The 26,667-nt window shown below is 46.1% G+C and overlaps 1 protein-coding gene across 2 annotated transcripts in view; it reads left to right on the top strand.

The window, feature by feature from the left end:
* Positions 1–26,667, top strand: part of Ccbe1 (collagen and calcium binding EGF domains 1) — a 236,625-nt gene that overhangs the window by 176,186 nt on the left and 33,772 nt on the right. For both annotated transcript variants that reach the window (XM_045134601.1, XM_004654783.2), the window contains exon 3: positions 14,235–14,287. In XM_045134601.1, coding sequence (XP_044990536.1) covers positions 14,235–14,287 — 53 coding nt within the window. The remainder of the gene's footprint in view (positions 1–14,234; positions 14,288–26,667) is intronic.

The raw sequence follows: 26,667 nt of genomic DNA, 5'->3' as shown, positions 1-26,667 counted from the left end.
GGTCTGGTTGCACCACTGGGCAGTATTGGGTAGCTTGCCTGGACCACATGTATCTCCCAGTTCTTCATCAACAACAGCAGAGTGGATGATATTCACTCCAGATAAAATGGAAGATTTTGATTCCCATGAGGCAGGAGATGGCAAAAAGTGATCCATTTGTCATTTTCTTCCATCAAGAAACACTTCTGAGGTTTCACCATGTGCCAAGCAATTTTGAGTCAGTGAATTACTTCTGCCAGTTCCTAATTCCTTCTGCACGCTGTAATACAGAAAAGGAAGATGGAAGGAAAGGTGAGAGCCCACAGGAGACCATGCGAGATGAAATGATTGGGAAAAGAAGCAGAAGAAGAGAGAAAGTCATTAACCTTCTTTCTATAAATAGGGGATTAGATAGGGTCTTCCCAAGGAAAGCATGCTAGCCATCTTCAGTAAAAATAGACTGAACATCTGCGATCATTCAGACACTGGGTTCAGTCCTTGAGGTGAGTGAAACTCAGCTTCTGCCCTCTCACAGTGCCTGATCATAGAGATTGTGTGAAACACAGCTGGAGACATACAACCTGTAAGACATTGTCTTTGTCATAGAGCCCAACCTTAGTGGTCAGAGGAAACACCTGTACTGTAAGGCTCGACCTCTGAAAGGTGCAGAGAGAGAGAGAGAGAGATGAGTGACATAAACCGCATCACAGAGTCGATAAGAGCCGTTCAGTTATTCATAGGGTCAGTGGGAGAGGTGAGGTGTTCCCCCTTGTCATTCAATTATGCTTCTATTACCAAGGAGCCTGAGTTGTTTTCAAAGTGGGTTCAAAGAAGGAATCTTTAAAGACAACTGGTGTGAGTTTAGATAGCCCAGTCACTGTGAAAATCAGTGTAGATTTGATTTATTTTTCAAAAAAAAAAATTAAAATAGACCTATCATATGATCCCCTGTACCACTCCTGGATACTTATCCCATTTCACCCTCACTAGGTACCTGTACCCCCAGCTCAGCTGCCCCACCCCTGTGGACACCATCTCAACACAGTGCCCCTGAGCTGCCCTAAGCCTCAAACTTACTAAGCAAATGTTTAATGGAATTCAATGCCTTCTGTTCATCCCGAATCTGTGCTACAAAAATAGTTTTTCACTTTTCTTTTTTCCAGTCTAACCCATATTAACTAATAATAACCTCCTCCCGTGGGCAGTGGTGCAGAAGTAATTCTCCAGGTTATGACTTCTCTGTTTCAGTTAGATTTGTTTTTTGTTTTTATTTTGCAGTACTGGGGATTGAACCCAGAGGCTCTTGGGTGGTAGGCAAGCACTCCACCACTGAGCTATGTCCCAAGTCGTTTTTTGTTTTTTGTTTTTTTTTTTTTTTCCTTTTGTTTTGTTTTTTAAAGCAAGGACTCCAGTCCAGGACTGAAGCGCCATTTATTTCTCAGCAGTCCTTTTTATATCTTCTTGCGAACAGTTTGCCCATGGACACAGGGCAGTGGTTTGAATGTAAAACGTTTCCCATAGACAAAAGTGTTTGTAATTAAGCTTCCTACTTAATCCCCAGTTGATGGAGCCTTTAGGAGGGTGGAGCCTTTCTGGAGAAGATGTGTGGCTGGGAACAAACCTTGGGGTTGATTTATCCAGCCCTACCGGGTGTTGAAAGTAGACTCACTCAGATGACTCTCTTCCTACTTTGTGAGGACATGTGATACTCTGCTGTCTGCTCTGCCACACTAAATCTTACACTCAAAACTGTCAGCTTGAAGCAAACCCTTTCCTCGATAAACTGCTTCTGGCCAAGTGCTTTGTCCCAGCACTTGGAAGATAACTGCTACATTTCTCAGGCTGGCCTTATATAAATCTGTGATCCTCCTGCCTCTGCCTCCTCGGTTTGCTCCTTAGATTATGTGTGTGCTGTCGGGTTCTGTTTCTCTGGCTTTCTCCTTCTCCACCTCCATTCAATGTGTTCCAAGCCCTGTAGATTCTGCCTGGACAATGTTTTTAAATCCAGCTTCATTTTTCCATTTCCCACTGCCCCTGCTTGACATCCTGGCCATCTATGGGCTGAAATAGTTTAATTCCCTTTTTAATTGTTCTGCCTCTAGTCTTTTTATGCAGTTTTCTCCTTTGGCCATGAGCTGCGGTTTTCATGACATGCATATTAAACAACTTCATGTTTGGAATACACCCTAAGGCCACCTCAGTGATTTCCCAAGCCAAGGAAGAAGGGAGTCATTGCCCAGGGGAAACCTGAGGTGACCCAGCTGAGAAAGAGGGTTGGGGCCAAGATGATACAGAGACTCGTGTTAATCCTGATTGCTTTCTGTATTCACTAGAAAGGTGGCCTCTTACATATACCCTGGAATACCAGTCTGAGGTGGGTGCAACCCCAACATGCATCATATTTCTCCAGCTCCTGAAACTGGTTACTGATTCCTTCCCTGTTTACTGAGAGAACTCAATGGATGTGTGATGTGATACTTTTATTCCTACCTTGCATTATCACTTGCTGCATATTCATTTCCACATTAGCTGTCACTGAGGACCCCATCTTACTCATCTGTCTTCTCCTATACCTCCAGTTTAGGTATGAATTGACCTCTGGTCCCCAGCAGCCTGCATTCATGTCCAAGCTCAGCTACTCAACTGAAAAGTTATTTGAGGACTGTAGGCTTCTGTTTTTTTCACCTGTAAGAAAGCATTATTGTGAGAATTAAATAACCCATGGAAAATCCATAACTTGCCATATAGTCAGCTCTCAAAGGTTGGTTGAATTAAGTCAATTTAAAACTTCCAGATAGGGGCTGGAGAGATGGCTTAGTGGTTAAGCACTTGCCTGTGAAGCCTAAGGACCCCGGTCCGAGGCTCGATTCCCCAGGACCCGCGTTAGCCAGATGCACAAAGGGGGGCACATGCATCTGGAGTTCGTTTGCAGTGGCTGGAGGCCCTGGCATGCCCATTCTCTCTCTCTCTATTTGTCTCTTTCTCTCTCTGTGTCTGTTACTCTCAAATAAATAAATAACAATAAACAAAAAAATTAAAAAAATAAATAAAATAATAAAATAAAACTTCCAGATAGATTTGGGGCTAAGGAGATTGCTCAGTGGTTAAAGGTACTCACAAAATCTTCTGGTGCGGGTTTGATTCCCCACTACCCACATAAAGCCATATGTACAAAGTGGCACATGTGTCTGGAGTTCATTTGCAGTGGCAAGAGGCCCTGATCCACCTAATCTTTCTCTTGATCTCTCTCCATCTCTATACATAAATAAATACTTCTGGTTTTTTTAATAATATATTTTATTTATTTATTTGAGAGAGAAATAGGTAAATACAGAGACACAAATGGGTGTGCCAGGGCCTCCTGCCACTGCAAACAAAATCCAGATACATCTGCCACTTTGTGCATCTTGTGGGTTCTGGGGAATTGAACCTGGGTCCTTTGACTTTGCAGGCAAGCACCTTAACCACTTAAGCCATCTCTCCAGCCTATTTCGAGTTTTTAAATATTATTAAAGTTTTGACTGTGATACTGGCTCGTCAGTTTTAAAGTTCAGAATTTAAAATCAGTGAAAGATAACTGCTCTCCTCTGTAAGTGATTTGGAAGTAGAAAACCCAATTTATGAGTTTTGTGGCATTCTCCCTCTGATGACTTAGACCCAAATTAAGGTTGACTGTACTTGACTTTCCTTAAAGGTTCAACGCATGTGTGAAATGGGATGTCATGACATGAGGGCTTGACCTACAAAAGCAGATGTCCGGTCTGTCTTTTCATCACAATTGAGGCCTTTAGTCTTCCACGTTTAACTCCCAAGGGAAAAGCTCAGATGAGGGCATCGTGTTTGCACACTCTTGTACTGAGATCTCTGAACTGCTGTGTTTATGTGAAGTGCAAAATAAAGAGGCATGAGTGCCAACGAACTCTGCCCACTGTGTGGTGGAAGGAAAGATCACAGCCCCGTCAAAGCAAAGCAGCCTTCAGCTTGGGATAATGCACAAGGAAGGCTGCAGACACTTGCATTTCAAGGATCAGCATTTTGTAAGGTTCAAGGGCTCCATGTACAGTTGTTTCTGGAGCAAAATGAAGGCTACATGTTCTCTGGACTGCGTTTTGGCTTACTAACCTTACACTTCGGTAGCCTTCCCCCCAAGGATTCAATTCCTTCTGTCATTTTGGCTTTGAATATGTACTGGATTCCAATAACTGAAACCAAAAATAATAGTTTAAACAAGATGGAATATTTTTGTCTCTTGCACAATGCTGTCAGGTACCCTTGGCTGTCATGGTGAGAGAAGTATCTTGGACTTGGGTTACTTGAATTTTATTTCACTTCCATCACCCAGCTTATTCATCAGTTTTCTCGTTACTGTGAGAAATACCAGATCAAAGCAGGCTGTCAGCTTGAGGGTCCAGTCCATCATGGCAGGGAAGGGGCGACAACAGAAGTGTGAGGTGGCTGGTCACACCGCAGCCACAATCGGGAAGCAGAGAGAGGGGTTCTGGGGCTCCACTCCCCCCCGCTTTTTATTCAGTCTGGCCTCTTCAGCCCACAGCACAGTACCACCCGCGCGGTGGGGAGCTCTTCCTCCCTGAGGGAAATCTCCCTGGAAATGCCCTCACAGACATACCGAAAGGTTTGCCTTCTGGATGATTCTAGGCCTATTGTCAAGTAGACAAGGTTACCCGTCTCACCGAGCCATCGACCTCACGTTATCCGACGTGGCACTCCACCCTCCGCTGACGTCCCCCTTGTAGGACGCCTAGTGGGACGGGAGGCTGAGAAGGGCTGCTCCTGTTCACAGTGCTCGGTGGTAACCTGGGTTTCTGCTGTGGGAGGAAAGCTGTCTCTGACACGCAGTGACCTTAAAGCACAGCTGCTGGGAGCAGTTTGTGGGTACTTTGGGGTTTCTGAGAAAAGGAAGAATAGAAAGCAATATTTAAAAATAGGGCATGAGAAATTTGCTGTAGAACTCCAGCTTCATTCAGAAATTCTGTTCCTGGGGCTGTAGAGATTTGCTCAGCAGTTAAGTCTAACATAAGTCTAACAAAGTCTAACATCTAGGGTTTGTTCCCCAGTACCCATGGAAAGCCAGATGCACAAAGTGGTGTGTGCATCTGGAAGTCATGTGCAGTAGCTGGAGGCCCTGGTGTGCCCATTCTCTCCCCCACCTCTCCTTGCAAATAAATCAAAATATTTTTATTTTATTTTAACAGTGAATTTTATTTCCTTTTAGTTTAAAAAAATATAACATTTCCATTATAAAAGTAATACCTTTACAACTATAGAAAGTGAATCAAATATAGACAGCTGAGATGAAGGCATTTGAGAGGCCCAGTGGTCGGCAATGTAGAAGTCCTGATGACAAGGTGAGAATCTAAATCCCATGAAGGGACCTCCTGGCTCTGAGGAAGAGAGAGGGGGTGGCAGTAATGGCCGCACTGCGAAAGCGTGAAGACGAGATGGCAGCCAGACCTCTGAGAAACTGAGGAAGGTGTCAGGACCGCCTCCATGCGCTGTGCCAGCTGATCGTGTGCCACGCGCTCCTTAAGTGTGACTTGGTGCTAAACGCCGTCATAGCATTCCTAACCACTCAGGTATTCCCAGAATGCTTCGGGGGCTAAGAAATAGAATCAGCAGAAATAAGTATCTGGGACTTGAGGTCCCCTCCGCATAGAGTCGCATACACAGTGATCCCAGTCGCCACTCGGGCATTGTCTACACTTTTCCACACACCTTCTCTAGACGATGATCCACAGAGGAGTATTTGTGGCTGGCAGCGCTTCTAGAAGTTAACAGCTGTGGAAGAAATGTGAGCAAAAGTCAGTGGTTTCAACATGCCTCACAAATGGGAAAATCATTCAAATTAAAATTTTCTCTAAAACAACCTTCTGTTGGACTAGTTATTTGGGATGAAAAACAAAAGTGAATGAACAACCAAGCAAATAATACTACAATTTCTTAAAGTACTTTCTTAATGCTTCGTATACATGGGGTTCTGGTAACTCAGTCAATGATAGGTTAGTTGAAACCCAGCTGGCCGTGATAACCTCGCTGAATGTGAATTCTCAGTCTCTGGGTTGTTTAGGGAGTCCTGACTAGTTTGGTGTGATGGGGGCAGTCCTACGCACCTACTCAGGAACGTCACCTCAACCAGCTTTCAAAACCAGAAGTTGCAGAGCCAGGCCAAGCCTGGCATTCGACTCGAAAGTAATAATTTTCTTCCTTTCTTTCTTCCTTCCTTCTTTCCTTCCTTCCTTCCTTCCTTCCTTCCTTCCTTCCTTCCTTCCTTCCTCCCTTCCTTCCTTCCTTCCTTTCTAATAAAAATCAACTCACAATACAGAAAACATAAAAAAGATATGAATAATATTTCTTACCACATATGCTTAAGCAATACTCGATCTAACGTTTATTTCTTAAAGCAAAAGTCCTTATCTCACTCTCATGCATTTATATCTAAGCATATAGGTAGCACATTATTGTGCTTTTGGGCAACAGTGTCATCAAACTCACCTTTTGTCAATTTGTTACCTTTGTTGTCCCTTCAGAAATGCTCAGCTTCTCATTTGAATTGGTGGAGCAGGCCGAGGCAGCCAGCAAACAACAGAGGAGAGCTGACAGGAGAAGCTCGTGAGGAGACGTAGGAAGGAGGGGAGCGCTCTGGGCTCTGCTTGTCCACCCATCTGCCAAAGACCTTGACCCTGTGCACTTGTGGCACCTGATATGCCAGGGAGATAAGAAGGAATGCCAGAAACAACACACACAAGACACCCCATGTGTCCGCACAAGCAGGGAAAACAGACACTGCATTCTTACATTTTCTGGTGGATTTGATAAATGCCAGCACCTCCTAAACTCTGTGTATTTGAATTCATTACTGTCACCCCAAGCTTGTGGGTAGATCTGTCACTAGCCCAATTTACAGGTGATCAAATTGAATTACAGGGACTTATGAATTGTCCAAGGCCTGCAACTGAAAAGTAGCCTGGACTCAAACCTGGGAAGTTCATTTCCAATGCCTAGAACCCAAACTTTCACATATTCTGCTTATGGAATATATGATAAGTACTAACTGAAGAAGTTATCACTTGCCTAATGCTGGTGTACATATCTTCCGGTTGTTTCCATAGACCCATAAACACCGATCCTCCTACACAGTCTACTTAAACTCTTATTTTCTATAATTCAAACAGCTACAACCGAAATAATAGCCACACTAGAGTTTTAATTTTTAAAATATTTTTTATTTATTTGAAAGAAAGAGGCAGACAGAGCAAGAGACAGAGAATAAGTATGGGTGTGCAAGGGTCACCTGCCACTGCAGAGGGTCTGCAGCTGCATGTGCCACTGTGTGCATCTGACGCTACATGGGTCTTAGGGAATCAAACTGGGGCTGCCAGACTTTGCAAACAAGTACCTTTAATCACGAACCAACTCTCCAGCCCCTAGCTGGGGTTTTAGTGGTCGGGGGATGATGTCAATTGTATTACTTCCTCATTATTCCATTGTACAAAAGATACAGATAAAATCTACTCTTACTAGCCATGGATGTAAAATCCGGTGACATTAACTACATTAATAATTGTCTTGCAGCCATGACAACCATTTAGAATGTTCTCATTTTTCCTGAAATTCTATCCCTATTAAACAGAAACTCTTCATCCCTCCCCAACAAGTTCCTGACCACTACTGTTCTACTTCCCATGTCTATGAACTTGACTTTGTTAAGGACTACATTGGAGTAGACTCAAACACTATTTGTCCCTTGTGGGGTTTTTTGCTTTGTTTTTCGGGTTTGGTTTCATTTTGTTTGGGGTAGGGTCTCACTGTAGCCCAAGCTGACCTGGAATTCACGATGCAGTCCCAACATGCCTTCAAACTCATGCCAGTCCACCTACCTCGGCCTCTCTGGGATTAAGGGCGTGCGCCACCACTCCCAGCTTCTAGTTGTCCTGTTGCGCCTGGCCTGTCCCCTTTGCATACTGTCCCCAAGGTTTGTCCGTGCTGTGGCATGTGTCAGGACCGGCTTTGGAAGGCTGTATGAGCGTACAACACTTTTGTTTCTGTTTTTGTTTGTTTTATCCTTCCATCAGTGGACATTTGGTTTGTTTTCATCTTTGGGACATTGTGGGTAGCTGTGAACATCTCTTTGAGCTCCTGCTTACATTCTCTTGAGTGTGTACCCAGAAATTAGTGATGAGGTCGTATGGTACCTCTGTTGAACATTTTGGAATTACCATTCCGTTTTCCTCCTCATTTGACCCTAACTACAAATAATTGGCATAGGCAGACAAGCCAAGCCTAACGTGATCCTCTGAATTCGGTCACCAAGATTTGGCAATGACAAGCTTACAGGTAGATGAATGAATAGATAGGCTTGGGCCGGGGACCTTGGTCTTGTCTCGAGTGTGGGCAGAATGAAATACGGTCCTGTGATACTCGGTTAAGCATGGGACCAAGATTTGGGAAGTGAATCATTTTAGGTACTTCTGTTCTCAATGTAACAGGAATTCTAGTAGCCTGCACAGTGCTAAAGAAGAACTCAAAAAAAGATTTCAACAAAGGGAAAAGGTTAAAAGGAAGAGAGGAAACCATTCCTTGCTCTAAGGAATTTTACAGAGAAAGTCAGAACCACTTTAAACCCCTGAGCCCTTAGAAATCATTCCCGAGGAACCTCCTTCCTCGCCTCCTGGCAGGAGGTTGCCATCGAGTCTTCGGTAAGGTCACTCAATGCCGGGCGGCTGGAAGGAGGAGCGTCAATGCTGCAAACTGGGTTCTCTGCCTGGTGAGCCCCACCAGTCGCCACTCAGGGCCGGGGAGCTCTCAGGAAGCCGCATCTCAGCAGCCACTCAGGAGGCGAAGGAAACTGTATGGTGAAGGGGTTTTCGAACAACACTTGGGAACCCTGGGGGCCTGGGTAGGGTTCTCGACTTCTGAGGAGGGTCCCCTTGCTCCGCTGGGCTGGTGCCCAGTGTCCCCAACTTCTGCAGGCACTGCTTTCCGAGGAGCTGCTGCCCCTCGCGCTCAGCTGACGCCGGCTCGGGGAGGGAGCTGGAGGCAGGGTGGCCCGCACACCGCTCTCGCCCTGCAGCCCTCCCGCGCTGAGTGGCTGGCACCCCGCTCCGTAGGCCTCGCTGCAGTTCTGCAGGGTGGGCTGAGGCCCTTCTCCACGTGCCCTCTGGAGGCCCCCGAGTCTGAGGGTGCTCCTGTCCATGTTCACCCCATCCCTCCTTCTATCTGCCACATCTGTGCATTGGGTTTCAGAGGAAAAGGAGCCGCCCAAGTCCTCAGCCTATGGGGTTTACGAGATGTTTGTTTGTTTGATTGATTGATTGACTGATTTTGGTTTTTAGAGGTAGGGTCTCGCTCTGGTCCAGGCTGACCTGGAATTCACTATGTAGTCGCAGGGTGGCCCCGAACTCACAGCATTCCTCCTACCTCTGTCTCCCGCGTGCTGGGATGAAAGGAGTGTGCCAACACGCCCAGCTGGGTTTACAAGTTCAAGTTTTTATCTTCACATTAGTTGAGGTTAACTTGTAAAAGAAAAGGGGGACTCAAAATAGTTCTTTTTTACCATCCTGAAGTCATAAGTTCCCCACATACACACACGCCCACACTGCATTTAAATTTTGGAAAAAGAGAGATGTCTGACTTTAAGTAGAAGAAAGCTATCAGTTGTAACACAAACGAACCAAGAGGTGCTGTCGCTGGTACTTCATTGTGTTCATAAAGCTACAGAGAAGGCCATGAGCCAGGCCTCCGTGCTTAGCACTTTCACGACACTGTCAGTGACCCCTGCCCCGATCTCTTAAGGCAAATCGTGTCCTGTGTCCATGCATTATCCACAAGGGCCCTGAAGTTCTGCAAACTTAGGAAGCAGGCCTGAAGTCACAGCCCTGACTCGCTGAATGTCAGAACCAGAATCATCAACTGCGCTGCTGAACCAGAGAACCCACGCTTCATCCACACATGTGGCCCGGCACCAAGGCCTGAAGCATACTCTCAAATGCAGTTCTGTCATTTAAAAGAAAAGTGACGTGTTTGGTACGTGGTGTGGACACCTTTATGTTCCTGGACGAACATCCAAAGCAGACACAGTTTTGGGGAGGAGGGATTTATTTTAGCTCACAGATCCAGGGAGAGGTTCCATGAATGGAAGAAAAACTGCTTCCACACATCCCAGCAGAGAGACAGCCAAACAGCTACATCAAAAAATGGCAGCAGGGCCCCTGGAGCTCAGATTATGCCTTCGGGTTGGAAATCAGATCTGCACCCCAACACAGTTCAGGGCTGGACCCCAGGATCTGCCCCCAGTGATACTTCCAGCCAGACGGCTGGAGGCCCAGGTTTCAAGCTTTAATACAACACCTGAGTCTGTGGGGGACATACATTCAAACTACCACCGTATGTGAGTAGGCAGGTAGGCAAGAGAAACTCAAATCTTAGGAAAATTGACCACTTAAATTATAGAACCCCTGAAATATTGACCCCCTTGCATGGCAGTGAGAATAAATATTTGGGGTCTGGGAAGATAGTTAAAGGCACTTGCTTACAAAGCCAGTGTTCCAGGCTTGATTCCCCAGTACCCATGTATAGCCAGATGCACAAAGTGATGCAAGCGTATGGAGTTTGTCTGCAGTGGCTAGAGGCCCTGGTGCATCCATACACACACACACACACACACACACACACACACACACACACACATTCTCTTGAATAAATAAGAGTTAAAATACTTGTCTGCTGATTGACTTGACCTTTCAATCAATTCCCTTCTAGTTCTCTTATTCTGAAGTTCATTTCTAGACTCTAATCCAGTGATTGGCGGACAGCCTGATGGTGCTGGTTCTATCATCTGCATCTTCCTGATTGTTTTCCCTCCAAAATCGCAAACACACACACACACACACACACACACACACACACACACACACACCTGACTGAGGGGTACATTTCTGCCTTTGCCATATTTTATGCATATTTTTATGTGTGATAATAAAACTCAGGGGCACCTAGGGGAAACATCCAGACTTTCTTGATTACCAGACTCACCCTTGCTATGTAACAGCCATCTAATTACCACTTACCCTGCCAAGAAATGAGAGAAGCACTCGCATTTGGAACCCCAGCTACAACATGTGAAGCCGGTTAGGAAGGGCAGCCTCCCCAGAGGCCCTGTGAGCATCGCTCATCTCAGTTCGTTTTTTTCTTAAGAGATAAAAACTGCTTAGCAAGTGTTTGGAGTTGGGGCCAACAACTGCCCTAGTGTGCATGACAAGATTTCACTCGGGCCAGCTCAACTTCATTAGACTTAAATTATGTTGTAAGTAATCTTTGAAATGGTAAAACATGTGTAGTCATATGTAGTCAGTGTTTATTTTCCTGTACTTGGGAATCTTTAAGTTATTTTTAAATGGAAGCTTATGATTGATGGGTGTTTAACATGCAAAATGATTATGTGTTCCCAAGAATTAAGGGGAAGGCAGGAGGGTCCCTTGGCATCTCGGCATGGCTCCCCCAGAGCACAGAGCTGGACTTGGTTATACAATTCAGAAGGAAAAAAAAAAAAGGATAGATGTCTCAGAAGTTAAAGGCATTTGCTTGAAGAGCCTGATGGCCCTGGTTTAATTCTCCAGTTCCCATATAAAGCCAGATACACAACGTGGCACTTGTTTTTGGAGTTCATTTGCAGTGGCAGGAGGGCCTGGCATGCCTATACTCGCTCTCTTTCTGTCTGCCACCCCTGCACTTTCTGCTGAAAATGAATGAAAATATATTTAAGTAGATGTTTGTTCTTAGTGAAGCAGCTATGTAAGTGATGTGTGCCCATCATGGAACTCCTGACAGAACTCCGGAGTCTTTCAAAATCATCTCCAATCACTCGTCATTTTTGTTTTGTAGGAAGAGTAAATAACAGTTGCTTCTAGATCCACTGTGTGCACAGTCCCCAGTTGTTTTGATGCTAACACACAGCCCACAAGCCCGTGGGGACACCAGTAAGCCCCCTGAGGAAAGTGGAATGGGGGCAGGGACAGGGGAATGGATGGTAGCAACACATGATGTAGCCATGCTAAGTATATCTGTAATAAAAAAATAAAACGAAAGTTCTAACAAGCTCAACAATGCTCAAGTTGAATGCCTTGGGGATAGACAGGTCGCCAGGGGAGTGCCCATTAGTCAGAATTTTCAAATGTCCTGCCGTGTCTCAGAGGTCCTGCCTAAACTGTGGCATTTAAATAAAAGTAAAGAACTGCGTATTTAAATGCAGCATTCGATTTGAGATCCGAGCATCAAAAACACATGTCTTTCCTCGGTCCAGCTTTTTAACATGCGTCACTTGAGTCTTGAACCATCATGCGCCCCACTCTTCCCTTTACAGCTTTCTGCAGGGCGGCTGCGAGTAATACAGTAGATAATGACCGTAAAATTTTAATGAACACTCTGTAAAGTTGATTTCTCTTTTGGTTGCTAGGACCTTGTGGGATTTTTGTTTGTTTTATAAACCGGAAGAGCTTAAATCCCATGGAAACGCAAAGGTAGATCTTCTCTGTCATCGTCTTCATCATCAGCGAATCCCTGAGGGTTTCCTTTGGTGTTTAAAATGATATTTGAGTTGGAGATGTTGGGAAATGATGTCCAGTGGGAAAATTCTGGACATTGCTACAGAACACTATTCATATCAATAAATCGGATGGATGGATATTTCTTTGTAACATAAAGTGGACTGGAGAAGGAATCAAATTAATCTCTGTTGGGAGGACACGGGCAGGCAGGAAAGTGTGCTTGGGAGAACAGACCCTAGTTCTTTTGCTCATGACTGGTTTGGGAGCACCCCAGAGGCATGGTTTACACAGCAAAAACCCACTTGTGGGCTTTTGAAGTGAGATGTCTACCACAGCTGGTCTGCATGTGAGGGATGTTGGGAGAGAAAAACAAAGCAGTGTTTCAGTGCCCAACTTCAGAATTTTCTTATAGCATGTGTGACTTTTCTAAAATTGTATGACTACTTTTTTAGTCAGTATGATGTAGTTTATAAATTGAGGGTTTAAAACCACTTGGATAATTTTGGTTTTGGAAGGGATTACTAAAGTTTCTCCTATGAGTAGTAATTCACCTGGCAGATGAGCTACACAGGTTGATTTGACCAATAATATAGACTGTACAAATTTCCAAAAGTAGAAAATAATTATGTTATTTTCATTGAAATATCATAGAAAAATAAACTTAAATCTATAAGAATTCGTTTCAAACAGAATGACTTCTATAATCTGGTTGAGAATTTTTTGACCTCAGATGTGTGTATTTGTGTGTGTGTGTGTACCTCATGTAACCTAGGTTGGCCTTGAACTTACTATGTAGCCAAGGATGGTCTTGAACTTCTGATCCTCCTTCTTCTACCTACTTTGAAGTCTGATGATTGCAACATGCAAGTCATCTGGGAGGCAAGTCACTGGTGGTCTTCTCTTGAGAATGAGTCAGTGTGGTGGTTTGAACCAGATGTCCCCCATAAACTCATGTGTTCTGAATGCTTGGTCCCCAGATGGTGATAATTTGGAAGGTGGAGCCTTGCTGGAGGAGCTGTGTTGTTGGTGGGCTTGGGGTGTTGTAGCCAGCTTCCCCTTGGCTCACTTTCTTGTTGTCATTTTCCACCTGCTGTGGCAGAGGCGACGTCCAGCCTCTGGTCATGCCATGCTTTCCCCTGCCATCATGAAGCTTCCCCCTCCAGACTGTAAGCCAAAATAAAACCTTTTCTCCTATCAGCTGCTTTTGGTCAAGTGCTTTGTCTCAGCAATGAGAAGGTCACTACTATGGTCACATTTGTACCAGTACATGGGAACAGTACTGGGACTCGCTATACTTATTCAAGTGTAGACTTTTTCTGTGAGCAGGAAACATACTTGGTTAGACTAAATGTGGAAACGCTGCCCTGTGATACGTGGCATTTCAAATCTTCATCCAGTGCCATTTATGGTCCTTTATTTATACAATATAAAGATTTGATTTACTTCATGGGTTTGAAAGGGTTGACTTCATGATTCGTGTGGTAGATCCTGGTATTTGGAATATGTGGTTCTATAATTTTGATGTTTTTCTTTTTAACCTTGGATCACATCAAAAGTATGCTACCTCTGTTTTATACCTGTTTTTTTTTTTTTTTTTCCTGGACACAAGGTATTTCATTCAAAAACTGTAACTGAAAATAACTTAATTTTTAACCTAGCATCACACCTAAAACTGCCTTTTTGTTTGTGTTTTAGGAAAAAATGCTGCAAAGGGTATAAATTCGTTCTTGGACAATGTATTCCAGAAGGTATGTGGTATTTTTTCATGACTAGTTGTTAGGATTCTATCAAGTTCTAATGCACATGGAACACATGTTATCTGTGTATCATTGTGTGTGTGTGCGTGTGTGTGTGCACGCATGCCTGTGTGTGTGATATGTAATTCTCTTTTGTGGCAATTAAATTTCTTGCAACATGTTTTCTCTAAAGCATTAAATGATATATTTACATATATTGTGCCTTTATTAGATTTTTAATTTTTATTTTATTTTTATTAGATTTTAAGCCTCACATTTAGTATGTATTACAGTTACCTTGACATTGCTAGAACAAAACAGCTGACCCCAAGCACCTTTGGGGAGGAAAGGACTTATTGCAGGCTTATAGTTGTGATGGGAAGCTTCATTGTGGCAGAGAAAGCTGGCTTGCCTCTCTTACATCTGAGGCAGAGAGAGAACAGCAAGGATGGGCTGGCTCTCAGCACACAGTGGGGCTGCATTTCTCAACTCCCCCGCCTGACCCCCAGAAATACACCCACAACAGGCTCCACCACCCAAAGCTCTACCAGTGGAGACTAAGTAGAAAGGTCAATCAAAAATATCCAAGGTCAGCACTCGGGAGGCAGAGGTGGGAGGATCACCGTGAGTTCACGGCCACCCTGAGACTCCATAGTGAATTCCAGGTCAGCCTAAGCTAAAGTGAGACCCTACCTCGAAAAACCACAACAAAATAAAAATAAAAATAAATCTGAGGGGCTGGAGGAATGGCTTAGCAGTTAAGGCACTTGCCTGCAAAGCCAAAGGACCCAGTTTTGATTCCCAAGGAACCTCATAAGCCAGATGCACAAGGTGGCACATGCATCTGCCGTTATATGTATATATCTATATATTTAAATATATATCAATGTATTTAAATATATATATCTATATTTAAATATATATATCTATATTTAAATATATATATATCTGAGGCTGTCGTTTGTGATGGCACATGTAGAAGAGACTAAAGAGGTGGAGGCAGGAGGGTCAGAGGTTCGAGGCCAGCCTGGGCTGCACGTTTAGCCCCGGGGACCCCACGGAAGACTTGGCGAGGTAAGCACGAGTGCTGCCCTCTCAGCGAGTCTGACAACCTGTGCCAGAGAGACAGCAGTAGACACTGAGGACACTCAGAGTATGTCAAAGCAGACTTCCAGAAGTTTCTGAGAGCTTACCACTAAAGTAGACTTAGAACACGCCCCAAGACTCAGGGAACATTGCAGAAAAGGGAGCAAAATGATTGTGAGAGCCACGGGGTGACAGGGAATATCCAGAGGCATTGCTCCCCCCACAATGGCCGACTGCTCTCACAACTCACACCCCAGGGTGAATACCAGCACCCCGCTGAGCAGGACCCTCAGTGGAATGGGGACAGGGAGGAGGAGAACAGGACCAAGACATGATTTGTCCATTCAACAGTTTCTAATTAATAAAAATAAAAATTTGGGGCTGGAGGGATGGCTTAGCAGTTAAGGCACTTGCCTACAAAGCCAAACAATCCAGGCTCAATTCCCCGGGACCCACATAAGCCAGATGCACAAAGTGGAGCTCACATCTGGAGTTCATTTACAGTTGCTGAAGGTCCTAGCTTGCCCATTCTCTCTCTCTCTCTCTCTCTCTCACTCTCTCTCCTCTCTCTCAAATAAATGAATAAAAATAAATTTTAAAAATTAAAAAATACCTGAGGTTATGGGGGACATTTGTATTCAAATCACCACACTACATTATAATTAATTAATTATAATCACCATTTCATACACCAATTATAACACAACCCTCTCTCCATCTGCTTTTCCTGAGCTAAACTTTAAACCTCATAACATGACCATCAGCAAACACAAACAGAACACTCACCCCAGCCCTGAAGTCAGAGTCATTGACTGATCCTCACTTTGGAATAAAGAGATAGTAGGTGAATCAAATGGACTGAGATAAGCTTGGATCTAAACTATGAATACTTCTGTGATAATGGCTATGCCCTTGGGCAGCTGACTTTCTAACCTTTGGTTTGCATGACCATCACAGTAGAGACTTGGCTTTCTAAACAAAAATGTTCAGTGGTGACTGAAAGTACAGCTTTCAAAGGCACTGCTGTCCCATACATATTACTGTAAGCCAAGGACAGTAAAGTACAGACTGGGGGAAGCCTGGCCACACCTGCTTCTGGAAATGAGGTTTGAGTGGCCCACAGCCATAGCCCCTGACCTCCTGCGTGATAGCACACAGTTATGAGTTGCAGCAGAAGACCGTAAACCCAAGGTAGAGTCTGGTCCCTGTCCAGAAGAAGCGTGCTGACTGCTGCTACAGGGGTGCTGTGATGGGTGAGGTGACAGGTGATCTGATTTGTTCTAGATCAGTGGTTTTTAATCAGGGAGGGACTTGCTCTTGCTATTCCAAAGGGGACAGTCCCAGGAAGGTAGCTGAACAGTACAAAATCTAGCAGCAGAAAGGCAGAACAGGGAAAGTTGTTCCCTCATTGGACACCATCCTTCTTGTATTGCCCAGCGACATCATAAAAGCACCAGGCATGGGCATTCATGGTATTGTTACCAGCATTTGATGGGTGAAGAGAAGGAGACGCAGCCTGACACAAGCCAGGTGTAGAGGCTCGTGCTTAGAATTCTAACACTTGCGAGGCTGTGGCAGGAGGATTACTGCAAGCTCAAGGCCAGCCTGGCCTACATCATGACTTTAAGGCCAACCTGGGCTACGTAGGAAGACATTATCTCAAAACAAGAAGAAACACACACACACACACACACACACACACACACACACACGCTTGAGTTCAGAGAAGGATTATGTTTAACTGGGGTGTTCAGAAAACATGGAAGAGAGTGAAAGAGGGGAAGAGTCCGGTAAGTGATAATAGAACAGATAAATGGACTCTGAGGAGGGAATCGAGGAAGACTTGGCAGTGGCAGTGGTAGCTGAAAGCCATCTTACGTGCCAGGAGTTAAGCAACACTGACAGTAAGGGTAAGGGCCCAACAGAGATAACTGGAGGTGACAACAACAATTCACAGGGTGGAGGAAGGAAGGCATACCAGTCATACAGGGCAAGGGGAGGAGAGCTTGGGCTTAAAGTCTAAGGAACTTATAGACGGTTCCAAAGGATGGAAAGGCTTCAATGGATGAAATAGTAGACTGCAAATGAAGACCAGTGAGTCTCTAATGCTGATGAGTACAGGTGAGCAGTGGTCTCTAATGCTGATGAGTGCAGGTGAGCAGTGGTCTCTAATGCTGATGAGTGCAGGTGAGCAGTGGTCTCTAATGCTGATGAGTGCAGGTGAGCAGTGGTCTCTAATGCTGATGAGTGCAGGTGAACAGTGGTCTCTAATGCTGATGAGTGCAGGTGAACAGTGGTCTCTAATGCTGATGAGTGCAGGTGAGCAGTGGTCTCTAATGCTGATGAGTACAGGTGAGCAGTGGTCTCTAATGCTGATGAGTACAGGTGAGCAGTGGTCTCTAATGCTGATGAGTACATGTGAGCAGTGGTCTCTAATGCTGATGAGTGCAGGTGAGCAGTGGTCTCTAATACTGATGAGTGCAGGTGAGCAGTGGTCTCTAATGCTGATGAGTACAGGTGAGCAGTGGTCTCTAATGCTGATGAGTACAGGTGAGCAGTGGTCTCTAATGCTGATGAGTACAGGTGAGCAGTGGTCTCTAATGCTGATGAGTACAGGTGAACAGTGGTCTCTAATGCTGATGAGTGCAGGTGAGCAGTGGTCTCTAATGCTGATGAGTACAGGTGAGCAGTGGTCTCTAATGCTGATGAGTACAGGTGAGCAGTGGTCTCTAATGCTGATGAGTACAGGTGAGCAGTGGTCTCTAATGCTGATGAGTACAGGTGAGCAGTGGTCTCTAATGCTGATGAGTGCAGGTGAGCAGTGGTCTCTAATGCTGATGAGTACAGGTGAGCAGTGGTCTCTAATACTGATGAGTGCAGGTGAGCAGTGGTCTCTAATGCTGATGAGTGCAGGTGAGCAGTGGTCTCTAATGCTGATGAGTGCAGGTGAGCAGTGGTCTCTAATGCTGATGAGTGCAGGTGAGCAGTGGTCTCTAATGCTGATGAGTGCATGTGAGCAGTGGTCTCTAATGCTGATGAGTGCAGGTGAGCAGTGGTCTCTAATGCTGATGAGTACAGGTGAACAGTGGTCTCTAATGCTGATGAGTACAGGTGAGCAGTGGTCTCTAATGCTGATGAGTGCAGGTGAGCAGTGGTCTCTAATGCTGATGAGTACAGATGAACAGTGGTCTCTAATGCTGATGAGTGCAGGTGAGCAGTGGTCTCTAATGCTGATGAGTACAGGTGAGCAGTGGTCTCTAATGCTGATGAGTACAGGTGAGCAGTGGTCTCTAATGCTGATGAGTGCAGGTGAGCAGTGGTCTCTAATGCTGATGAGTACAGATGAACAGTGGTCTCTAATGCTGATGAGTGCAGGTGAGCAGTGGTCTCTAATGCTGATGAGTACAGGTGAGCAGTGGTCTCTAATGCTGATGAGTACAGGTGAGCAGTGGTCTCTAATGCTGATGAGTGCAGGTGAGCAGTGGTCTCTAATACTGATGAGTACAGGTGAGCAGTGGTCTCTAATGCTGATGAGTGCAGGTGAGCAGTGGTCTCTAATACTGATGAGTACAGGTGAGCAGTGGTCTCTAATACTGATGAGTGCAGGTGAACAGTGGTCTCTAATGCTGATGAGTGCAGGTGAGCAGTGGTCTCTAATGCTGATGAGTACAGGTGAGCAGTGGTCTCTAATACTGATGAGTACAGGTGAGCAGTGGTCTCTAATGCTGATGAGTGCAGGTGAGCAGTGGTCTCTAATGCTGATGAGTGCAGGTGAGCAGTGGTCTCTAATGCTGATGAGTGCAGGTGAACAGTGGTCTCTAATGCTGATGAGTACAGGTGAGCAGTGGTCTCTAATGCTGATGAGTGCAGGTGAGCAGTGGTCTCTAATGCTGATGAGTACAGGTGAACAGTGGTCTCTAATGCTGATGAGTACAGGTGAGCAGTGGTCTCTAATGCTGATGAGTGCAGGTGAACAGTGGTCTCTAATGCTGATGAGTACAGGTGAGCAGTGGTCTCTAATGCTGATGAGTACAGGTGAGCAGTGGTCTCTAATGCTGATGAGTGCAGGTGAGCAGTGGTCTCTAATGCTGATGAGTGCAGGTGAACAGTGGTCTCTAATGCTGATGAGTGCAGGTGAACAGTGGTCTCTAATGCTGATGAGTGCAGGTGAACAGTGGTCTCTAATGCTGATGAGTGCAGGTGAGCAGTGGTCTCTAATGCTGATGAGTACAGGTGAGCAGTGGTCTCTAATGCTGATGAGTGCAGGTGAGCAGTGGTCTCTAATGCTGATGAGTACATGTGAGCAGTGGTCTCTAATGCTGATGAGTGCAGGTGAGCAGTGGTCTCTAATACTGATGAGTGCAGGTGAGCAGTGGTCTCTAATGCTGATGAGTGCAGGTGAGCAGTGGTCTCTAATGCTGATGAGTGCAGGTGAGCAGTGGTCTCTAATGCTGATGAGTGCAGGTGAGCAGTGGTCTCTAATGCTGATGAGTACAGGTGAGCAGTGGTCTCTAATGCTGATGAGTGCAGGTGAGCAGTGGTCTCTAATGCTGATGAGTACAGGTGAACAGTGGTCTCTAATGCTGATGAGTACAGGTGAGCAGTGGTCTCTAATGCTGATGAGTGCAGGTGAGCAGTGGTCTCTAATGCTGATGAGTACAGATGAACAGTGGTCTCTAATGCTGATGAGTGCAGGTGAGCAGTGGTCTCTAATGCTGATGAGTACAGGTGAGCAGTGGTCTCTAATGCTGATGAGTACAGGTGAGCAGTGGTCTCTAATGCTGATGAGTGCAGGTGAGCAGTGGTCTCTAATACTGATGAGTACAGGTGAGCAGTGGTCTCTAATGCTGATGAGTACAGGTGAGCAGTGGTCTCTAATGCTGATGAGTACAGGTGAACAGTGGTCTCTAATGCTGATGAGTACAGGTGAGCAGTGGTCTCTAATGCTGATGAGTACAGGTGAGCAGTGGTCTCTAATGCTGATGAGTGCAGGTGAGCAGTGGTCTCTAATGCTGATGAGTACAGATGAACAGTGGTCTCTAATGCTGATGAGTGCAGGTGAGCAGTGGTCTCTAATGCTGATGAGTACAGGTGAGCAGTGGTCTCTAATGCTGATGAGTACAGGTGAGCAGTGGTCTCTAATGCTGATGAGTGCAGGTGAGCAGTGGTCTCTAATACTGATGAGTACAGGTGAGCAGTGGTCTCTAATGCTGATGAGTGCAGGTGAGCAGTGGTCTCTAATACTGATGAGTACAGGTGAGCAGTGGTCTCTAATGCTGATGAGTGCAGGTGAACAGTGGTCTCTAATGCTGATGAGTGCAGGTGAGCAGTGGTCTCTAATGCTGATGAGTACAGGTGAGCAGTGTTCTCTAATACTGATGAGTACAGGTGAGCAGTGGTCTCTAATGCTGATGAGTGCAGGTGAGCAGTGGTCTCTAATGCTGATGAGTGCAGGTGAGCAGTGGTCTCTAATGCTGATGAGTGCAGGTGAACAGTGGTCTCTAATGCTGATGAGTACAGGTGAGCAGTGGTCTCTAATGCTGATGAGTGCAGGTGAGCAGTGGTCTCTAATGCTGATGAGTACAGGTGAACAGTGGTCTCTAATGCTGATGAGTGCAGGTGAACAGTGGTCTCTAATGCTGATGAGTGCAGGTGAGCAGTGGTCTCTAATGCTGATGAGTGCAGGTGAACAGTGGTCTCTAATGCTGATGAGTGCAGGTGAGCAGTGGTCTCTAATGCTGATGAGTGCAGGTGAACAGTGGTCTCTAATGCTGATGAGTGCAGGTGAACAGTGGTCTCTAATGCTGATGAGTGCAGGTGAACAGTGGTCTCTAATGCTGATGAGTGCAGGTGAGCAGTGGTCTCTAATGCTGATGAGTACAGGTGAGCAGTGGTCTCTAATGCTGATGAGTACAGGTGAGCAGTGGTCTCTAATGCTGATGAGTACAGGTGAGCAGTGGTCTCTAATGCTGATGAGTGCAGGTGAGCAGTGGTCTCTAATGCTGATGAGTACAGGTGAACAGTGGTCTCTAATGCTGATGAGTACAGGTGAACAGTGGTCTCTAATGCTGATGAGTACAGGTGAGCAGTGGTCTCTAATGCTGATGAGTGCAGGTGAGCAGTGGTCTCTAATGCTGATGAGTACAGGTGAGCAGTGGTCTCTAATGCTGATGAGTACAGGTGAGCAGTGGTCTCTAATGCTGATGAGTACAGGTGAGCAGTGGTCTCTAATGCTGATGAGTGCAGGTGAGCAGTGGTCTCTAATGCTGATGAGTACAGGTGAGCAGTGGTCTCTAATGCTGATGAGTACAGGTGAACAGTGGTCTCTAATGCTGATGAGTACAGGTGAGCAGTGGTCTCTAATGCTGATGAGTACAGGTGAGCAGTGGTCTCTAATGCTGATGAGTGCAGGTGAGCAGTGGTCTCTAATGCTGATGAGTACAGGTGAGCAGTGGTCTCTAATGCTGATGAGTGCAGGTGAGCAGTGGTCTCTAATGCTGATGAGTACAGGTGAGCAGTGGTCTCTAATGCTGATGAGTACAGGTGAGCAGTGGTCTCTAATGCTGATGAGTACAGGTGAGCAGTGGTCTCTAATGCTGATGAGTGCAGGTGAGCAGTGGTCTCTAATGCTGATGAGTGCAGGTGAGCAGTGGTCTCTAATGCTGATGAGTACAGGTGAGCAGTGGTCTCTAATGCTGATGAGTACAGGTGAGCAGTGGTCTCTAATGCTGATGAGTGCAGGTGAGCAGTGGTCTCTAATGCTGATGAGTACAGGTGAGCAGTGGTCTCTAATGCTGATGAGTACAGGTGAGCAGTGGTCTCTAATGCTGATGAGTACAGGTGAGCAGTGGTCTCTAATGCTGATGAGTACAGGTGAACAGTGGTCTCTAATGCTGATGAGTGCAGGTGAGCAGTGGTCTCTAATGCTGATGAGTACAGGTGAGCAGTGGTCTCTAATGCTGATGAGTGCAGGTGAGCAGTGGTCTCTAATGCTGATGAGTACAGGTGAACAGTGGTCTCTAATGCTGATGAGTGCAGGTGAGCAGTGGTCTCTAATGCTGATGAGTGCAGGTGAGCAGTGGTCTCTAATGCTGATGAGTACAGGTGAGTACTGGTCTCTAATGCTGATGAGTACAGGTGAGCAGTGGTCTCTAATGCTGATGAGTGCAGGTGAGCAGTGGTCTCTAATGCTGATGAGTGCAGGTGAGCAGTGGTCTCTAATGCTGATGAGTGCAGGTGAGCAGTGGTCTCTAATGCTGATGAGTGCAGGTGAACAGTGGTCTCTAATGCTGATGAGTGCAGGTGAGCAGTGGTCTCTAATGCTGATGAGTGCAGGTGAGCAGTGGTCTCTAATGCTGATGAGTGCAGGTGAGCAGTGGTCTCTAATGCTGATGAGTGCAGGTGAACAGTGGTCTCTAATGCTGATGAGTGCAGGTGAGCAGTGGTCTCTAATGCTGATGAGTGCAGGTGAACAGTGGTCTCTAATGCTGATGAGTACAGGTGAGCAGTGGTCTCTAATGCTGATGAGTGCAGGTGAGCAGTGGTCTCTAATGCTGATGAGTACAGGTGAGCAGTGGTCTCTAATGCTGATGAGTGCAGGTGAGCAGTGGTCTCTAATGCTGATGAGTGCAGGTGAGCAGTGGTCTCTAATGCTGATGAGTACAGGTGAGCAGTGGTCTCTAATACTGATGAGTGCAGGTGAGCAGTGGTCTCTAATGCTGATGAGTACAGGAGAGCAGTGGTCTCTAATGCTGATGAGTACAGGAGAGCAGTGGTCTCTAATGCTGATGAGTGCAGGTGAGCAGTGGTCTCTAATGCTGATGAGTACAGGTGAGCAGTGGTCTCTAATGCTGATGAGTACAGGTGAGCAGTGGTCTCTAATGCTGATGAGTACAGGTGAGCAGTGGTCTCTAATGCTGATGAGTACAGGTGAACAGTGGTCTCTAATGCTGATGAGTGCAGGTGAGCAGTGGTCTCTAATGCTGATGAGTACAGGTGAGCAGTGGTCTCTAATGCTGATGAGTGCAGGTGAACAGTGGTCTCTAATGCTGATGAGTGCAGGTGAACAGTGGTCTCTAATGCTGATGAGTACAGGTGAACAGTGGTCTCTAATGCTGATGAGTGCAGGTGAGCAGTGGTCTCTAATGCTGATGAGTACAGGTGAGCAGTGGTCTCTAATGCTGATGAGTGCAGGTGAACAGTGGTCTCTAATGCTGATGAGTGCAGGTGAGCAGTGGTCTCTAATGCTGATGAGTACAGGTGAGTACTGGTCTCTAATGCTGATGAGTGCAGGTGAGCAGTGGTCTCTAATGCTGATGAGTGCAGGTGAGCAGTGGTCTCTAATGCTGATGAGTACAGGTGAGCAGTGGTCTCTAATGCTGATGAGTGCAGGTGAGCAGTGGTCTCTAATGCTGATGAGTGCAGGTGAGCAGTGGTCTCTAATGCTGATGAGTGCAGGTGAGCAGTGGTCTCTAATACTGATGAGTGCAGGTGAACAGTGGTCTCTAATGCTGATGAGTGCAGGTGAGCAGTGGTCTCTAATGCTGATGAGTACAGGTGAGCAGTGGTCTCTAATACTGATGAGTGCAGGTGAGCAGTGGTCTCTAATGCTGATGAGTACAGGTGAGCAGTGGTCTCTAATGCTGATGAGTACAGGAGAGCAGTGGTCTCTAATGCTGATGAGTGCAGGTGAGCAGTGGTCTCTAATGCTGATGAGTACAGGTGAGCAGTGGTCTCTAATGCTGATGAGTACAGGTGAGCAGTGGTCTCTAATGCTGATGAGTACAGGTGAGCAGTGGTCTCTAATGCTGATGAGTACAGGTGAACAGTGGTCTCTAATGCTGATGAGTGCAGGTGAGCAGTGGTCTCTAATGCTGATGAGTACAGGTGAGCAGTGGTCTCTAATGCTGATGAGTGCAGGTGAACAGTGGTCTCTAATGCTGATGAGTGCAGGTGAACAGTGATCTCTAATGCTGATGAGTACAGGTGAGCAGTGGTCTCTAATGCTGATGAGTACAGGTGAACAGTGGTCTCTAATGCTGATGAGTACAGGTGAGCAGTGGTCTCTAATGCTGATGAGTGCAGGTGAACAGTGGTCTCTAATGCTGATGAGTACAGGTGAGCAGTGGTCTCTAATGCTGATGAGTACAGGTGAGCAGTGGTCTGTAATGCTGATGAGTACAGGTGAGCAGTGGTCTCTAATGCTGATGAGTGCAGGTGAGCAGTGGTCTCTAATGCTGATGAGTGCAGGTGAGCAGTGGTCTCTAATGCTGATGAGTACAGGTGAGCAGTGGTCTCTAATGCTGATGAGTACAGGTGAGCAGTGGTCTCTAATGCTGATGAGTGCAGGTGAGCAGTGGTCTCTAATGCTGATGAGTGCAGGTGAGCAGTGGTCTCTAATGCTGATGAGTACAGGTGAGCAGTGGTCTCTAATGCTGATGAGTACAGGTGAACAGTGGTCTCTAATGCTGATGAGTGCAGGTGAGCAGTGGTCTCTAATGCTGATGAGTACAGGTGAGCAGTGGTCTCTAATGCTGATGAGTGCAGGTGAGCAGTGGTCTCTAATGCTGATGAGTGCAGGTGAACAGTGGTCTCTAATGCTGATGAGTACAGGTGAACAGTGGTCTCTAATGCTGATGAGTGCAGGTGAGCAGTGGTCTCTAATGCTGATGAGTACAGGTGAGCAGTGGTCTCTAATGCTGATGAGTGCAGGTGAGCAGTGGTCTCTAATGCTGATGAGTACAGGTGAGCAGTGGTCTCTAATGCTGATGAGTACAGGTGAGCAGTGGTCTCTAATGCTGATGAGTGCAGGTGAGCAGTGGTCTCTAATGCTGATGAGTACAGGTGAGCAGTGGTCTCTAATGCTGATGAGTGCAGGTGAGCAGTGGTCTCTAATGCTGATGAGTGCAGGTGAGCAGTGGTCTCTAATGCTGATGAGTGCAGGTGAGCAGTGGTCTCTAATGCTGATGAGTACAGGTGAACAGTGGTCTCTAATGCTGATGAGTACAGGTGAGCAGTGGTCTCTAATGCTGATGAGTGCAGGTGAGCAGTGGTCTCTAATGCTGATGAGTGCAGGTGAACAGTGGTCTCTAATACTGATGAGTGCAGGTGAGCAGTGGTCTCTAATGCTGATGAGTGCAGGTGAGCAGTGGTCTCTAATACTGATGAGTGCAGGTGAGCAGTGGTCTCTAATGCTGATGAGTGCAGGTGAGCAGTGGTCTCTAATGCTGATGAGTACAGGTGAACAGTGGTCTCTAATGCTGATGAGTGCAGGTGAGCAGTGGTCTCTAATGCTGATGAGTACAGGTGAACAGTGGTCTCTAATACTGATGAGTGCAGGTGAGCAGTGGTCTCTAATGCTGATGAGTACAGGTGAGCAGTGGTCTCTAATGCTGATGAGTACAGGTGAACAGTGGTCTCTAATGCTGATGAGTGCAGGTGAGCAGTGGTCTCTAATGCTGATGAGTACAGGTGAACAGTGGTCTCTAATGCTGATGAGTACAGGTGAGCAGTGGTCTCTAATGCTGATGAGTGCAGGTGAGCAGTGGTCTCTAATACTGATGAGTACAGGTGAACAGTGGTCTCTAATGCTGATGAGTACAGGTGAGCAGTGGTCTCTAATGCTGATGAGTGCAGGTGAACAGTGGTCTCTAATGCTGATGAGTGCAGGTGAGCAGTGGTCTCTAATGCTGATGAGTGCAGGTGAGCAGTGGTCTCTAATACTGATGAGTGCAGGTGAGCAGTGGTCTCTAATACTGATGAGTGCAGGTGAGCAGTGGTCTCTAATACTGATGAGTGCAGGTGAGCAGTGGTCTCTAATGCTGATGAGTGCAGGTGAGCAGTGGTCTCTAATACTGATGAGTGCAGGTGAGCAGTGGTCTCTAATGCTGATGAGTGCAGGTGAACAGTGGTCTCTAATGCTGATGAGTGCAGGTGAACAGTGGTCTCTAATGCTGATGAGTGCAGGTGAGCAGTGGTCTCTAATACTGATGAGTGCAGGTGAGCAGTGGTCTCTAATACTGATGAGTGCAGGTGAGCAGTGGTCTCTAATACTGATGAGTGCAGGTGAGCAGTGGTCTCTAATGCTGATGAGTGCAGGTGAGCAGTGGTCTCTAATACTGATGAGTGCAGGTGAGCAGTGGTCTCTAATGCTGATGAGTACAGGTGAGCAGTGGTCTCTAATGCTGATGAGTACAGGTGAGCAGTGGTCTCTAATGCTGATGAGTGCAGGTGAGCAGTGGTCTCTAATGCTGATGAGTACAGGTGAGCAGTGGTCTCTAATGCTGATGAGTACAGGTGAACAGTGG

This window comes from Jaculus jaculus, chromosome 15 (genome assembly GCF_020740685.1).
Source record: "Jaculus jaculus isolate mJacJac1 chromosome 15, mJacJac1.mat.Y.cur, whole genome shotgun sequence".
Classification (NCBI taxonomy): Eukaryota; Metazoa; Chordata; class Mammalia; order Rodentia; family Dipodidae; genus Jaculus; species Jaculus jaculus.
Note: the sequence above shows the minus strand (reverse complement) of the source record. Positions and strands in the feature narration are given on the sequence as shown.